General features: G+C 34.6%; 1 protein-coding gene across 4 annotated transcripts in view; it reads right to left on the bottom strand.

The window, feature by feature from the left end:
- LOC134855167 (GTP-binding protein 1-like) overlaps nt 1-18,637 on the bottom strand; it is a 152,146-nt gene that overhangs the window by 8,934 nt on the left and 124,575 nt on the right. For all 4 annotated transcript variants that reach the window (XM_063871587.1, XM_063871586.1, XM_063871585.1 and 1 more), the window contains exons 8-12: nt 10,270-10,406; nt 6,870-6,970; nt 3,342-3,478; nt 1,401-1,524; nt 667-800 (exon numbers count right to left, since the gene is read on the bottom strand). In XM_063871587.1, the coding sequence (XP_063727657.1) occupies nt 667-800; nt 1,401-1,524; nt 3,342-3,478; nt 6,870-6,970; nt 10,270-10,406 (633 nt within the window). The remainder of the gene's footprint in view (nt 1-666; nt 801-1,400; nt 1,525-3,341; nt 3,479-6,869; nt 6,971-10,269; nt 10,407-18,637) is intronic.

Genomic DNA, 18,637 nt, shown 5'->3' with positions numbered 1-18,637 from the left:
ACATTTTACACAAAACTACATGTTTTTAAAATATTTTCAAAAAGCGAATGAAAAAGCGTATGAAAACATTTCAAAAAATCGTATTAAAACACCTCCTTTTTTTCGGAAAACATTCACCTCGTTAAAATACCCTATATAATCAGGCGCGGATCAAGGATGTTCTTGCGCTTTTTTGGTCCACAAACTAATTTATTGAACTTCATATCATTTTCCGAAAAATTTTTTGCGCCACAAGCTCTTTTCAAAAATCAGGCCAAGTATTTTTGAGAGCGCTTCCCTCACAAATTTAATATAAATTGGCGCGCGCTGAAAGCGCCTCTAGACAATTTTTAGGGTCGGTCAACCCAAAATGGATTTCGCAAATTAATATCAAAGAGGATCCTTTGGGTGGCGAAAGGGTCGAATCTCTAAGATTGAAGAGGGAGGGGGATATATCCAGTATGATACCCTACCAATCAGAAAGCAGAACACTTTTGTCTCAGGAAAAAAGCGATCACCCCCATATATTTGCATTAAATGGAAGGAAACAGATTTATTTGACAAAACTTTTTATATGAAGGGGTGGAGAGTGTATAGTAGGAACAAAAATGAGGTCTTGTCGAATATGTCCCGGGATTCGCACTCTTAATCTCTTTTGTGAGACTAAACAATATTCTTATACTATACCTGGAAAATTGGACAGACTCTTTCTGAGGTGAAGTTGGTAGCTGTTACCACTACATCGTTAGTGTTTTGGATGAAGATGGGGATTTTTCTACAGCCCTGCGATTTCAGGATACGTTGCAACAACTTGAGAGTGTCTGAAACAAAACATATACTTAAATTGTTATTTGCAAGGAATCGCGGCGCTTTCTCTCTTTGCACCAACTGTACATTTTTAGACAATGGGCACACCTTGGACAACTTTTCGGGAACAGAATATACTCATTATGCATCTACCTCGTTGTCAGAAGATTAAGATATTCTGAAAAAGGATTTTCGCAAAAACCCAAGGCAAGCAATCCCAAGCAGAGATTTGCATACATAACAAAAAAAAACTTTTTAAAAATCCAAGTTAAAAATTTTTTAACTTTTAAATCCAGGCGAATCTGCAATATGCTAACACCGGCAAAAATGGTAGAAAAATAACTTTAAACCAGATAAAAAAAATAAGCTTTCGAATATAAATCAAAATTTTCCGCCCCTGCGATTCGATCCAACAACCTCAAGCTTATGAAGCAGGCATTTTCGTCGCGGAGCCAACTGCCATAACTGCCTCTTATAGTTCACACATAACTTTAATATGAAGATAAAACACATGGTACTAAAACGCTCGCCAATTACAGTGCGCACTATTTTAAGCGAATTGGTCTTAAAAATGAAATCGTACTATAACAATGAGATCCAACAACTTTTCTTACCTTTGAGGACGTTTTCTGGACACATGTCTATTTTGGTTACCACCACGAACACTGGCACATTGAGAGCCAGAGCCAGTCCCAAGTGCTCCTTAGTCATGCCCACCACACCCGCATTGGAGCCAACCTGAATTTTATAGTCTATCGGGAATTGTCTTATTGGAAGTGTAATACAGAGGCGAAGCTGCACTTCTCGAACATAAGCGAGAAAATATTGATAACTAGCTCTAGGAAACATAGCCAAGAGACAGTTGGAAACGAGTAATGAACGCAAGGAAACAAAACTAACTTGCAAGAGAAAAAAATTTAAGCCTTAAGGTCTTTGAATTCCACGAACAATTTATGATTGGTGCTCTTTTGACACAATTAACCCAATTTGAGAAACCTGAATTAATAGGTAAAATTTTTAATTCGCTGGGAAATCTGATAAATAATTTTCGTTGGTGATATATTACAAAAGGTGTTAGGTTCAATTTCAGTGGCTGGATCACTTTTTGTTATACTTCGCACATTATTTATAATTTATTTCAAAAGCCGAATTTTTTGGCAAAACAAGCGTACAATTTGAATTTTTGAATAGCATTTCATTTGGCAGAGTAATGTAATTACAAAAACTATTTTATAGTATGTACAATTGATTGAAAATGAAAAGGCTATATTATGCATTATAGCTCTCAAATTCAATACACGCACGAAACTCAAAATTACCACCTATGATAACATATTATCTTTTCCTTTTCGAAACTAGAAGTGGATCACGTTTTTCGAGACCTTAAAATTTTTGCTGTTCGATAGTGGACTTTGCCTTTTAACAAAAGAAATGACTTGAATTGAAAAAGAAACCATAAGTCGAGCTGCAAAAAAAAATTGAGCGTGAACAAATTTTAAGACTCATTTTAAGCGTGAACAAATTTTAAGAACAAATTTTAAAAAAAATCACTAAGACCTATAAAAGAGTACTCACTACGTTCATTAATCTCAAAAACTACACGTAAAATATGGAAAATTAGCCAAATTTGAGAAACCATGTGAAAAGGAAATTTTTCATTCATCAGGGAAATCTAGAATTTAAAATCCACATTCGAAACCAGAATTCATTCACTTTTTGCGACATTTTCTATATTGTTGTAGAGAGCGTAGTTTGCCTACCATTCGGCAAACGCAATTGAATTGAACTTCAAATGTTAAACCCCGAAAAGTCAATAGTCAAGTACAAAATAAACACAGAGGCGAAGCTGCACTTCACAAACACTAGCGATAAACCGACAAAAAAGCAGCTATACAAATAAGAAACGAAAAAAAAACAGAAATAAGACTCGAATTAGGAAGACTTTTGCAGCGAGTCGGATTCGAACATCCGACTTCGAGTTTGGGAGTCTCGCGTCCTTCTCGGTCGCTTATCAATCGTCAAACTTAAGCCACAAATAAAGCAGAGATTAGATGCTATGAAATTTCCAATGCTGCAGACCGTGATTATAGCAAAAGAACCACCAAATGAGTATTTTTATTTGCGAGTTAAATTGGAAAAAAAATTAGAGTCAAACTAACACACTACGCTCGCTATTTGAAAATGAAGATAAGTTTCACATGATAGTTGCTTCCTTCTCTTTTGGTATGTAGTGTAATTAAGACTAATTTTAAAATCATTTCACTAACATTTAACTATTGTCTTATTCTAATAATAATATTAACGCGTTTAAAAAATCTTTATATCTTTTTCTTGAGCCTCACATTTGATTATACAAAATTGCAAAGTTTTGAGCTTATTGAGCTTGAATTACTTCTAAGTGGTCGCTTAATAAAAAAAAACACTCGAATATAGCAAAGATGTAAGATGATAATGATAATACAAAACATATATTATGACTGCCATATATGTTTTTAATGAAATGTACGAGACCAATTCGCCAGTTGCCCTTGCGAGTCTTCTTGGAATATACATACCATAAGCATGGAGAAGTCTGGGAGGTGTCCTGTCATTCCAAATATGGTAGTCTTCAGGTACTTCTCGTGTCCGGCCAAGTCTATGAAGGTGACCACTTTGGAGGCACGTCTACATACCACTTGCCAATCCACGCTGCCTAAAAACACAAACATATTCTTCAATTTTGAAATTATAATAAATAATAATAAACTGTTTCAGACTCGAAACCAGACAATTACAAGGTTTAGGTACAAATTATAATCCAGTATTAAGCCCGAGGAACATGAGGCGATCAAAAAGCCCGTTTTCTAACGTCCCTGAAAAAAATCGAAAACTCGAAGAAACCAGTACATCACATTAAAGCTCTTCAATTTCAAGAAAATTTTATCATTGACACTAAAAATCATTGAAAACCAGATCTAAATTTGAGCAAGATGAGATTTTAGGTGTTTATGTTTAAAAAAAGATGAAAAATCAAACGACACCAATAAGTGTCTTCGCTGTGTCCATTGACTTTTCAATCAGAAAGTATTGAATTGATTTCGATAATATTCAATATATTTCATAAGAGCAAAATTATGGAAAATTAGCGGAATTCGAAAAAGTTTTCACTTTTGAAATTCAGAGTTTGATAAAAAAAATTCATTTTGTGTAACAATCTTCATTAAATTTACACTCGGCACCATCGTTTCCTGTTTTTTAGAAGCCACTTTCAGTGTCACGTAAATCTGAAAATGCATTGAAAAATACATTATTATGCTCCATTTTTAAAATCGAAAACATATCGCTTGGGACATTCAAAACGAAAATCAGTAAAGCAAACTTTTATTAAGATCATTTATCCACGAAGGATAGGACCAACATACGAGCTGTACAGCTCATCACGGCGAACCGCTGTTGTGCCCCTGCTTAAGAACTACATGCAATTTTTTTGGTTATTTTTCTGGGCTGGGTAATGTTGCCTCACCCTCAAGCAACGAGCACTTAAATACTTTTTATTTTCCACTTCAATTATTAAATCTTTTTAAGTTTTTTCCTGCAAAAACAAACGAAAAAATCACAAGACATCAATACATGTCTGAACTACGTTTACAACACTTAAAAACTGTCTGATATTGAAAGTGATAGCCTAAGACACGATGCTTGCCAAATGAAAATCTGCTCGCTAGTTATTTAGAATTCAACGAAGTTCATACAAGAAAGATTTGAAGAAAAACAAATGAGAAAAAATCAACATTGAAGTGCTCATCATTTTCTACGTGTTTCTACTAAATTGTATTATACCTCCAATGTAAAAAATGACAGAGCCTGTGTCTGATTTCTTTGCAGCTAATTGTATGAAATTGTAAGATAGACTTAAGGAACAATGCGCGCGCCAACTAAAGTTCTGCCTTCTAGTCAATTAGATTCAACTAAGTTCATTCCAGAAAAAAAAGAAACGAAGAATAACTTTGAAAAAGATTAAAAAAAAAACATTTTGTAATTTCTTAGTGATGAGTAATTTCAAAACAAAATTATGCATCCAATACTGAAATAACTGGAAACGGTCTGATTTGTTCACATTTAATTATAGAAAATGGAAGCGACAAAATACATTGCGTGTCAACTGAAAACTCCACTTAATGGAACTTGATGCATATCCCGCTATTCATAAATGCATTAACATGTATGAATGCACATCTGAGTATTTAAAAAAAAAATTTCCTAAAAAAACATAGCCAACTGACAGTTGGAAAACTAATCAACAGAAAAAATCCTGACTTGTTTTTTGACAAATTTCAACTTTCGAATTACAAAGAAAAAATAAATGACTTTAAAGCTCTTTGAAATTCAAGAACAATTTATAATGGGGGCTTTTTTGATTTCAAAAAACTGGATTAATATGAATAATTTTTTATTCCGCTAGAAAATCTAAAAATTAAATTTCACTTTCGAAACCAGAGTTCGTTTACGTTTTTTCGCTCATTTTTGACGTTCGTATTTGAAGACTGCTACTTGTTTTTGGAATTTCACTGAAAAATTTGTTCCGTGGAAACTCAAAATTAAAATCAAGTTTCGAAGTTTGCCTTCATTTTAACAAAAGAAATGAACAGAACATACAAAAGAATTAAAATTCAAACCACGAAAAATCAAATTTGAGCCTGAACAAACAAGGAATTTTACTGAAAAAAAAAACAAACGAAAAGCCATCACGATCTGTATAAGAGTCTTAACTACGTTAACCGACTCTTATTAAATCTAGCATCAGACTTCACGTTTTTGTTTTCTTCTATATCCACATTAGCGCTTCAAATGACCATAAATTATTTGGCAAAGTTAAACTGACGCAATTTAGGCGAAACAAATTTGTTCGTGACTTCAACATTAAATGACACAGCTCGTCTAGTTAATAATCCTGCGATGTCATAATAAATATAGGACATTGCAAAACCTGATTTCCATTAAGATAAAAACACTCACACTAAAGATTATAGCCAACTGGCAGTTGGAAAAGAGTAATAAACGCAAGTAAACAGAAAAAAAACACTGACTTGGTTGAAATTTTTTTTCAAATTGCAAAGTAAGAAATAGACATCCATTAAGCCGTTTGAACTTTCGAATTTCAAAGAAAAAAAATAGATGCTCTTTAAGCTCTTTGAATTTTTAGAGCAATTTATGATTAACTCTTTTCTGATAACATTAACCCAACTTGAGAAAACTGGATCAATAGAAAAATTTTATTCCGCTGGAAAACTAAAAATTAAATTCCACTTTCAAAAATAGAAAATTTTCACCTTTTTTTGCGCCATTCCCACATTCGTATTTGGAGAGTGCTATTTACGTCACTTTCAGCAGATGAATTTCAATTGAACTCAAAAAGTGCATATACACCTAGATGCATTCATAAATACATTAATATGTATGAATGCACATCTGTAGTTAATAAAGCATTTTAAAAAAATTTGCTGAAAAAAAAACAAAGAAAAAAATCACCAAGACCTATATAAGAGTCTTCACTACGTTGATTACTCTTAATCAACGTCACTCCGACAGTTTATGGCTCTGCAAACGGTGATTTCCGAAACGGTTGTTCCGTAATGCTGGTTAAAAAGACGCTTAAGAGAATTAAATGAAATCATTTGCGTCTTAGAAGCATCTCACTCACTGCTGTTCTTATTTGTTCTCATATATCGGAACTTTTTAGAAGACAATTATTTCTTTTTCATGAGAGATATGTCCGAAGCCAATTATGCAAATTATCACAGAAGATCGAGCAGAATAGGGCTGGCGGTTTGTGACATTCCGAATAAAAAATCAATGGAGCTCTTAGCTGTAGGCACTCTGCAAAAGAGCACTTTAATAAAAACCATTTGGCGTGAACATGTTCAAGATTCACGGATGCTTGGCTTTTCAACAAGTGAACAAATACTTGCCTATACGCAAATATATGGTAAAATTATCTCAAATTAAAATTTGAACGTTCTACTTAATGTAACTTTGAAGCAATTGGAGAGGTTTCCATATCTCTTGTATGGAAACCACTATATAAGGCTCCAAAAATGACTGACCGTGTCCATCTGACTTGTTCACGACTTGTCCCATCTGATCAAATCCGAGAATGTCATTGCCCACTGAACTAGTTCTGCCAGTCTCCATCTCGTGCTTGTGTCTAAACACAGCAACAAAACATTGGTCAACAGAGCGTTGGAAAAAGGTTGACAAACTCAAGGAAAACTGGAAAAAAATAATTCGCAACTTTCTAAGCAATTTATCATTTTCGACGACAAAATGCATGACTTGAAAGCTATTCGAACTTCAAGAACACTGTATGATTAATACTTATTTGATAACATTAACCAAATTTTAGAAACTGGATCACATGTAAGCTTTTTAACACCACTGGAAACATTCCACTTTCGAAACAAGAAGTCGATCATGTTTTTTCCAGCAATTTGCGCTTCGTTAATTGCAAAAAGGAATTTGAATTGAACTTGAAAAATGAATCTATACATCACAGCACCAATCAGATTGCGGGATTTTTCTGGAAAATTTTCACAGGAAGCCTTTTCGTTAATTAACATTAAATCATCTTTTCCGATCTCTTGAAATAATACCCCATAAGCCACATAGTATAACCTACTCGCCCCTGAACAAGTTAAACGCTAGTTAAACGCAATAGTTAAACACTAGGAGCCCAGCTTAACTTAAGCTGGAGGTAACTGGTTGATAAATGTACTGATGGTAAAGTTATATGGCAATTTTCAAAATGTCAAAAATAGGACATTTACCAAGTCCATAGCTGACTAATATCAACAAAAGTACGGACAACAAGCTTTTGCAAGAAGATTTTATCTCCGTTTGATTAATTTCGCTTTTTCAGAATTGACACGATCATTTTGGGGAAATTGAATTAAGTCCAAAAATATGTGAAAAGCTCAATTATTTCCTTACAGAGTCCATAGCGAATTCCTTACAGAAATTTCATAGCGGATCCCTTGTTCTTTCCATTGAACTCTTTATCTCAGATTTGGCACCGTAGTTTTCTGGTAAATCAAACACTTTCCAAAAGAACCAAATTCAACATTTTTTATCTACAAAAACCACGACGTTGCCGCTTTGAAGCAAAATGTTTTTAGCACTTTTTCCGATTGAAACATTTAACTCAGAGTTGGCAGAGTAATTTTTGACAAAAGTCTCCGAAAAATGGTCTCGAAATATAAAACTAAAACACGTGTAAAATCCTATGTAATTTTCTACAGAATTTAGGGCGTAGCTGCTTATGCACTGAAAAAGTTTCTTCACCCTGCTTTTCGGATTAAAATGCTATCTCAGATTTGGCAGGGCGTTTTTGAGAGCAGTCAAAAAGGACAATAACTAAAGCAATAACTTTTTTCATTAAAAATGGGGCGACACCAGTTGTGCAACGAAGATTCGCAAAATCTGTTGTTTCGATTAAACCTTTAACCTCAGATTTGGCAAGACAATTTTCTAAGACATTTTCCTAGGCCAAAATTTGGACATTTTCTAAGGCCAAAACAAGTCTTTTCTACAAAAAATTAAGGTATAAAAACCAATACAGGGGAGATTCCCAGAATACTCTTCTTTGATTGAAACCTTAATCTTGTCATGCTAGCTTAGAAAAAAAAGAGAAAATAATTCAAAAAAATGGGTAAAAAACCCCCACTGATATTTTCCAAGATCATAGAAGGGTCAGTGAAAAAAAGAGACTAGCGGAATATAGAGGCACATAGGCAAAAACCAGTATCTCTACCAGTATCTCTATAGGTTAAAAAATCCCCCATCGATATTTTCCAAGATCATAGAAGGGTCAGAGAAATAAAAAAGAGACTAGCGTAATAGACGCACATAGGTAAAAACCAGTATCTCTATTGGAAAATCGATCAACTAGTTCTCAAGAAAAATAAGAATTTCTTGCGATAAGTGCAAAAAGTTTCATAAGCGTCTCAAATAATATTTTTAAAAAAATAATAAATCACATACATTTTCATAATACCTGTTTTTCATCAAACAGGAACTAGCCACCAATAAACCAGATAGGAAAAGATAATGCAATGCGCTAACCAGCTATAAAATTGACCAGCTATAAAATGCAATTGTACCACCAAAAATTTGACACCTTTATTTGCGACTTAGGTTCGAAAAAAGTGGATAACGTAAAATGACAACCCTCCGCGGCTCTTTTTCCTTTTCTCCCACCTGCAAATTTTATGGAGTAATTTTTCTGTTCACATTGTCGAATTGTTGTAACATTTGGCACGCGGACTAATAAGGCCATAACAAACATACTTGGTATTCATATTCAATCTTGTAAAACCACTCGTTATACCATGAAATCGATGCTCATGTGAGGTGAGGGGATGGGGGGGAGAGAAAAAGAGCATGCGTAATGAGCATGTTACAGAAGAACCGACTAAGTTTTCAGATGAAGGTAAAAATGGGGTTTAACAGTTGTGGTCTTATAATAACTCTGAAATAATACAAAAACGTCAGGAGACATTTTTTGGATCGATAATTAACATTTATTACACAGAGACGAAGTTGCACTTCACAAGCAAAAACATGACCGATAACGCTACTGAGAAAAACTGGACGAGTGAAACTTTGAGTCTACATAATTGCTAAGTGACGCAAGCCAATTATGACGCATTAGCAGTCAATTTGAAAAAAGAAATTTATCATCTAACATGACTCAATTTATAGAGCGGACGCATTTTAATTCGTATAGGAAAAAGTTCATTAAAACCCTCCGACCCTACCCAGGTTCGAACCCTCTTTTTTGTTGCGGGTCTCCTTCCCTACCTCTACGCTACAGATCCATGATAGTTTGAAGCTAAAGTGAAACTTGTAATATAATAGACTGGGTTAATAACATTAGCATTGGCTGTACTTTATAGCTGGTTATTGATCAAAATGAACATTTTCAAAATGAACAAAAATATTTGCGACTTAGGTTGGAAAAAAGGGAGTTCAAACTATCATACAAGCGTTGCTTGTGAAATAACAGCAACCAGAAACTGTTGCCCGACAAACAGCATATAATGTTCCAACCACAATTACTATTATCGTGCTAGACGATTTCAAAAAAAAATATTTTCAAATGAACCATTCAAAGTTATAACACAGAGGAGAAAATGACAAGCGATAAAACGTTGAAAGTAGCTCTTAAAGGGATTCGATACCCGACATGAAGATTAGTTAGCACTTGTTCTGGAACCCACCGCATTGCAAATTTTTTCAAAGGCCCATGTGCTTCGCCGATAACCGCCAGCCTTTTACAAACAGTTCGCGTCTCGAATCTGGTAAGCATGCAAAACAACTAAGCCTCACTGCATTTAAGTCATTTTACACTGAATAGTGTCGCAAAGAATTCTCGTTCCGCATACCAAAAAAAAAATCTTTTTTCAGCACGCCTCCACCGTTGAGCTAGCACCGAATCGTGTATAATACCTGAAGAGACTCTGTCTAGCATTGCCTCTTCCATCGTCCAAGATGCCATTAGTGAGCACTCCCAGTAGAGTACTCTTGCCCGCATCCACATTGCCCACCACAGCCACACGCACTTCTATGAAGTCACACTCATCCACCTGAACAGAACACAAATGTCACTACAATTAACAACAACGGCCAACAGCTCCAGTCTATAGAAGAAAATATAGCTACGAAGAACAAAACATATAAACATAAATATATATAATTTTCAGACCATGTGAGTGACTCAAAGTTAAGCAAAAAACTGCATTAATAAACATAGCCAACTGACAGTTGGAAAAGAGAAATGAACGCAAGGAAACTGAAAAAAAACTGACTTGTTTCTTCAAAAACCTTCAACTTTTCAACTTCGAAGAAAAATTAGATGGCCTTAAAGCTCTTTGAATTTGTGGAACAGTTTATGCTGGACACTTCTCTGTTCAAATTAACCCTATCTGGATCAAAAGGCAAAGAAGAAATAACTGGATCAATAGGCAAAACTTTTCCAATTTTTCTTTGTTATTTATCTCTCGTTGTTAATGGTAGATATGCATATCGAAAAAAATTTAAAATGAAGCACCAGAAACAGTGAGGGGACAGTTAACGAGCACATTTGGTTTACAAAGCACTGTCCGTTTTATTAAATGCAATACAAAAATTATGATCTTCAATGAAAGTGAAAAAATAATAAAAATTGAAAATATAAAAGAAAACATTGAAAAAAATTTGGTTTAGTTTGAATAAACATAATGCAGCAGATTAATAGCATTGTCTAGACAAGTTAACAACATAAGGTCCGAGTTCTGCATCAATCTTTAAAATATTGTTCAGTCGTAGCGGGTACAAAACCAATCTAAATAAGATAGAAGTTAAAGGGAATTTTGTCTACGTAAATTAAAGAGCTTAGCTCCTCTGCAACTAACAGCTCTTTGAAATTTTGCATTTGAAATTAAGAATTTTCATCAACTTGATAGCTGACCTTCTGGTCAAATACGACGGTATATCAAATACAAAAAGCTCGCTCAAAAAATTTTCAGAATGTAATCCCGCTATTAACCGTAAGACAAATTCAGCTCGTGGACTGTTAAAAAAACTTTCATCGATAAACACTTGTCGAATGCTTTCATAATTTTTTTTTGAAAAAAATCAATAAAATAATTTTCTTTTGGATCACAAAGAGGGACAAGAGATTTGTGAAGTATTATCTTTTTCCTTTTTGTAAATTTATTATTGTTACTCAGTTAGCGACCTGAATTGTAAAACTATAAACTAAATTGGAATCATGTTAAATCCTCCTCCTCCTCCCCCAAATAGATCAAGTTAAGATCATCCACATCGGCGTTCAATTTTAATTAATTTTGCTAACCGCTTCATGTAAAATGCTCTATTCTGATTGGCTGAAAATCCAAACTCAAAACCAACTTAACATCATTACCCCTAAAAGTAATGGGGGATGAGGGCGGATGTTAACTTGGTCCCTAAATTGAGTAAGCTGTTTGAACTATATATATTTAATTGTGGGACCGGTATGCTGTTGAAGTTGTCCGTGACCAGTCATTTCCGCCCCAAAAACCCAGTCATTTCAGTCCCAAATGCAGTCAATTTCGAAACTGAATGGGGCGGAAATGACCAATCTTCTTCTTGAATCAATTAGGGAGATCGTTCACTTGGTTAAAAGTAACATTTTCAGCCAATCAGATTTTAGCATAATACATGCAAGCCTTACTGTTTAGATTTGCCATTTAATTTTAAGGGGAGATTGTTCATTTGGTCTATTCAGGGGTAATACTGCTCACATCGGCCGTCAAATGTTTGTTCATCCAAACTTATGATAAGCAATTTTAACTTGAAAATAAAAACGAAAGAGATATTGATTAAAACCAGACTAATCGTATCAAGGCAAAGCCTTGAGAGTTCCGAATGCCCTTCAACTGGTTTCGAATAGTTTTTGGTAAATTAAACATTGACAAACTATGAACTTTGGGCCTATAATATCAAAATTTAAGTGTTAATTTTTGAGTCATAGATGGAATTATTAAGACCAATCAGTTTGTCTCAATTCAATTTGGAACGATTTTGAACTATAAGCGAGCAGTATCGACAGACTGGTTTCAGGTTACTATAGTGGTGAGCACACTCACCGGGTCGCTTGCAGATCCAGAGAAGACCGATTCCCCGAGGGAGCAAAAATTCTTTCTAAAATTGGTCTGAAAAAAAACACCTCGAGCATATATATTCCTCATTTTCTTCGCCAATTAAAGTAAATTTCTATTTGTTACGATTTTCGATGTAATTTTGGATGAGTAAAAAGAGGATTTCAAAAAAAATTTCGGCGCTGTTGTACTGCCTTCCACGCACACTTTTAACCGTATGCTTTTTATCGTGTCTTAGACAGGTCTGTCGCTATTGGGTCTAAGACAACCGGCCGACGGGACTTCAAGTCGAAGTGACTTCAGGCCGAAATTATGAAAAGCCCTTTCGTCCAATCAAAAACCCCTTCCTCAATGTGTTAATTTTTAATATTCCTTAACATCAATTTGAGGCCGAAATTTTATGAAAAAGCCAATAACTGTAAAGTAAATAAAGATGGCGGCATCCGTGGCCGACTGGGGTAAGGCATGCGTATCCTACACGAGGTTCGTGCGCTCAAGTCCCACTTCGGTCACAGTTGGAGGGGTCCCAGTGTCATCCGCCTCCTCAGGGTGGACCCGGCTGCGGAGAAACGGACGAAATTACACTCCCAACGGTTGATCCTGCATTAAGCAGGACCAGGCGCTTATAAAAAAAATGAAGATGGTGAAATTGAGAAATTCTTGAAAATAATCATATTGTGTGATTTTTCGAGAAAATGTTCGGCTTGAAATCCCTTAGGCTTGATGTCCGGCATCCGTCGCTGTGATTTATGTGTAAACACAAATATAATCCGTATAGGTTCAATCAAACATAGCTAAACTCGTTATCTAAATTCGACCAAACTGAACCTTGAATTACCATTCTGATTATAAAGTGTACATAACTAAATTGGTTTCTTATATTAGTTATGGCAGCAAAGGAGCTGCTCTCGTCGCGTTACATCCGCGAAGGAGGAGAACTTTACGAAAAATTCTGTCGAGACAGAGATCTTCCATTGATGTTCCCACCGGCACCCAGTCAGCAAAGAATCGACGTTTTCGAAGGATCTATTTCAAACACTCCTGAAAGATCTTAATTGTGCACAGGTCAGCATGAACCTTGGGTAAAAAAATGTACCTGAAGTTTAAAAAACCATACGAACAACCGGGGTTATGCTATGACACACGAACACCCGGGGTCATGCTACAGGTTTGAGACCTATCTACTTAACAATCCCCACCTACGGTATCTACAAGCATGCCCATCCCTCTAACAAAATAGACTTTTTTGTCTTTCGAACAAGGCAGATTATGTTTCTTTAAGTTCTAGTTTAATAAGAGCTGCAATTTAGAGCATTTTTTTGATTTTGAAATTTATAGATTTCCTGCATTCTAATTGGTTGAAAAAATTTATTTTATTGAAGTATCTTATTAAAAATTATCCTCCCCTTACTTAGCGTATAGTCAAGTACAATCCCAAGTATGATCGTGGGGTCTTTCAAAGTAAGATACGTAAACTAATAGTATATGTATATCTCATGTTTGAATTGGTCTTGGCTTTTTACTTGTACTCTTGTGGAACTTAACATGCCATTATCAGGGAGCGGAAACCAATTAAATACTTTTTTTAAACTTTTTTTGCTCTAATTTAATTTTAAAAAAGTTACACAAAAACATATTTTTATGCGTTGGTTTGCACTAAAAACAGCAAAATAGTTTTTTTTTAAAAAAAAACAAGTGAACTGGAGTTTGTGATTAAAAACCTGCCAAACTTGACCATGCGCGGATAAAATCCTGTTAAGCTGAAAGCTTTTTCAGTATTTTGGAACAAAAACTGCGTGATTGTCAGAAAATACAGATGGAAAACGTGCATAAAAGTTGGTTTATGCGTATATCAGACAAAATTGGAAGGTTTCTGCAATTACTTTCTAAACTGCTCTGGCCATTAAACAAATTTAAAAAAAAAACACTTTTTCAGGCCAAAAACTTACTTTTTTCTCCGATTACTGGCCATTATAAATACGCAAAGGAACGCCACTAACGGAATATGCAAAAATAAATGCGCTCTAGCGAAGTTCATACTGCTTAAACATCACAGAGGAAAAGCGGAGTTTCGCACTACTTGCGATACAACACAAAAATAGCAGTGCAAGCTAGCAGACAGGAAAAAAGGCCAAAAAAACTTCAAAAACCACAACTTAAAAAATTCAATTAGTCAGGAATATTGTTATCTACGGAAAACACGCCCAGAAACACAATCCAGGGCAATTAATGAAAATTCAAAAATATACAACAATCGACCACTTAGCCGACGAAAATTGCATAATTTCCAGTAGAATTGAAAATATAATAGCTGTCATGAAAAACTTTGAAGTATAAAAATTATTCTGAAAAACTTGGCATTTTGTGCAATCCAGAATGAAGCGTTAAATTTATGCTTCCTTTAAAAGGACTCCAAATTAGGACACAAAGCCGATAAAATATAAGCCGAATTCATTTAAGCCAAAGATAATTTTTAATCGAAATAAAAAACAAAAACAGCAAAATATAAAAATCAAGGCTAGTAAAATACTGAAAACAACTACATTGCAAATTGCGTACAAAAAATCAATTATACGATTGGCAACAAAGCCGACAAAACATAAGCAGACAAACTATAAGCCGACATATTTTGGATTAGAAATACTTCCAGTTTGCAAAAAAAAAGTTCCTGGTCACCTAAACCTGGACACCTTTGGAACTTATGACCTTTGCAGTCCCAGGCTTATTCTTCACCACCAAGCTAAATGCCAGACACTCATAAAAGTTTGAATTCATTATGAACCAAGATACAAGTGAATCTGTTGAACAAGTAGTTAACACGAAAAAAGTCTATATTACGGTTTCAAGCTTTTTTCTACCCCCCCCCCATCATTTGAGTTTCAATTTTGAAAAACTAATTTTACATTATCACGGTGAAAGGAAAATTTGCATGATGAACAAACTTACTATTGTAAATACACTTGTTCTTCATACCTTACTTCGTAACCTCACGCATTCATGAATAATTACACGTGAGACAATGAAAAAAATGGAAAATTCGAAATGTGGGGAGAAAGTGGAAAAGAGCCCGGTTTGCAAACGCCTGCTAATCTCAAGCGTAAAAACGCAGAAACCTATCTTAGTTTCTAGAAAAACAAAGAAACGGTGCGTTGCTTGTGTAAAAGTGAAAACTATTTTTATCAACTCTCGAGCCAGTTAAGTTTCATTTGTGGGGAGCATAATTTCAATTTCATATTGCAAATTAATTGGCAAAAGATAAAAAATGCAAATCAAAAGTCGAGCTTAAAAATAATACAGAAGAGTGAGGCCACATTAAATAAAATAAATAAAGAAATAAAAGATACAAAGGAAAACAGTGAACTCTCATTCCGTCCGTTAAAGAACACCAAAAACATACCACAGCAAAAACCACTTTTGTTGCAGTATTTGGTAAACATAGCAAACAAACGGCTGGAGAAGTGTCAATTAATTAAAACGAAATAACACGATTGACTATTTTAGAGGATTTTCAACTTTCGAAAAAATATATACATAAAAAACCAAAAATCTTAAATTTCAACATTTTTTTATGATTGACTCAATTTTCAAAAAACCAACCCATTAGAGAAAACTGAGTCAAAAAGTGCTTTTATTCGCTGGGACATGTAATAATTAAAATCCACTTGGTAAAAAAATGCTTTCAGCTTTTTCGCATCATTTCCACTTTCTTAATTTGCCTACCATCTAGTAAATGAACTTGAATTGAACGCAAAAAAGCATATTCACCTAAGGGCATTCAAATTATCATATTGATTGAAACCAAAACGATTAAAATAAAAAATATCCAAAAAAAATAAATAAAAAAAAATAACAAGATGCAAGAAAAGTGAACTATAAGATTTCAAAATTTCTTGTTTTTTCTTTAATCTATAATTTTTTCTGGATAAAAAGTTCATAGCTTAATCAATCAGGTCTAGATAAGATACTACATTATATAAATTTTTCAGGGGCGCTTCAACAGGTAGAATTACCTTCCGCGCATGCTCAAGTTGGTGGTCTTTCAATTATAAGTTTTCTTTACTGTTAGATTATTGCATAACTTGAAACAAATTTTTCATGTATGTGCATTTATAAGTATGACTGCACCTCTTTTGTTATTAGAGCATTTTAAGACTTTTCCCAAAAATCATCGCGACCTATATAAGAGTCTGAACTACGTCTAAACAAATTTAAAGCCAAACGTAGCATCAACAGTGAAATGTTCAAGTCATCGTGTGACAAACTTAATGACTTTTTCAAGACAAAAAAAAACCAACACCACACGCCCTCAAGGAGAGTTTTCACTATGATCATTGACATTTAACAAGCGGTTTATCTAACTTTTATCTCATTTTACTCTATCAAAATATTTAAATATTAGAGAATTAGCAATCAACTTTTAAGTCAAACTACCAGTTTATCAAACAACTAAACGCGCTATTGCGGCAAATTAGACAAAATCATGTCCTTACGGTAAAAACTTGATGGCACGAGACAGATAGGTTGTTAAACAGATCCTTTACGATGCAGAAATAGATATTGATTCCAAGGATGCGAATGCCACCGAAAAACAAAAACAAGAAGATTATGAAGCCGAAGTAGTTGTATATCGAGCACTTGAAAATTTGAGCGAGCACATTTTTGTGTTTCATGGTCTTAAATACAGCCACAGGCAACTTTGCAACCTTTCTGGGAAAACACCCACGAAGAAAAACCTGGACGCAGACGAAGGTGAACATGATTTTGTTGTATTTGGGCCTGATTACATAGGATTGATAGAAGTCAAGAACCCATCAGTCCCACCGGTCAGAACAATCAAAACGAATGACAGTATTGAGGAAAGCCCTGACAATGTTCCTGGTGAAGCAAGAAACGAAGTGAAGAATCAATCAGTACCTCAATCATCAACGAGTAATTCGACGTCAAAAAATCCCATTATGGGTGCGCTCAAAAAAGCTTCCACACAATTCGACAAAGGAATGAAAATTCTAGAAGGAATTTCTCATTCAACTCAAACGAAAGGTGGAGCTTTTTCCGCCATCCACGTTTACCGTTTTGTTGCTTTACCGAATATTAGCAAAAACCAAGCTAATAACGTGGAACTAAACACTCCGGCTAATATTGATGTCATTTACAGAGACGATTTCAAAGATTTCAAATCATTTTGGGTGCAATCAAAAACTAAACAAACTAATCTCCAGGGAAAAGCAAATAATTTTTCGGGTGACATAAAAACAATACGGAACGTCATACTGCGTTTGTTTGCGTCGGATAAAAGTAAAGTCTGCGAAAAAAATCTTAGCTTGACAGAATGTGTCAAGGAGATTGATCGGAAACTTAGAAATTCAGAAATCACATTCAGAGGTAAAAACACTCCTCCAAATCCATCTGTGATCGAAACAAGTGAATTAAACGATCTACCATTTGTGGTGAAAGGAATCAACATATTCAAAACCTGTCTACAGTTGAACTATATCACAACTGATCAACAAAAAGCATTTGAAGATAACAGCTACCCTATTGTAATAACTGGCGCAGTTGGGTCAGGCAAAACGCTGGTTCTACTGGCTAAAGCTATTCACCTAATTTTGACGCAACCCGGCACGAAAATTTTTATTATGACTCACAATAACAATGAGCTAGTTAGCTATCCTGAGATATTCAAAACAGCTGGGATTGCAGTCTATGAACGAGACTCCGGGGACGAAATAAAAAGGGCGCAATATCGCAATAGGTGGCAACTTTGAGAACTATTAAAATAGAGCATGTATTAAACTTGAGAACTATAAGGCATAATATATTCATTTCATGTTCAGCCAAGTGTTCATACTTCTAAGATATTTTTGTATATACATTATTCTGCCAGACGAAATTGGTTCAAAAACTAAAGTTTACGCTCCTTTTGCCAGATGATTTGGCTTTGAAAATCATTAACATAACCAACAGACAGTTGGAAAAGAGTCAATGAATCTAAGAAAACAAAATATTCCAATTCCAAAGTAAACAAGACTACTCGTATCAGGGCAAAGCCCTGAATGTTCCGACTGCCTTTAAGGGTTTTATGGAGCAGTAATAACATTAAAAAATTAAATGTAAGAAAAAATAAAATGCAAAAAAAAATTTTCTAAAATTTGAATTTTTTTTTTGTGAAAATCATCCCCCCACACGCCATATAA

The sequence above is a fragment of the Symsagittifera roscoffensis genome, chromosome 10 (genome assembly GCF_963678635.1).
Source record: "Symsagittifera roscoffensis chromosome 10, txSymRosc1.1, whole genome shotgun sequence".
Classification (NCBI taxonomy): domain Eukaryota; kingdom Metazoa; phylum Xenacoelomorpha; order Acoela; family Convolutidae; genus Symsagittifera; species Symsagittifera roscoffensis.
The sequence above is the reverse complement of the archived record's forward strand: the minus strand, read 5'-3'. Positions and strand labels throughout refer to the sequence as shown.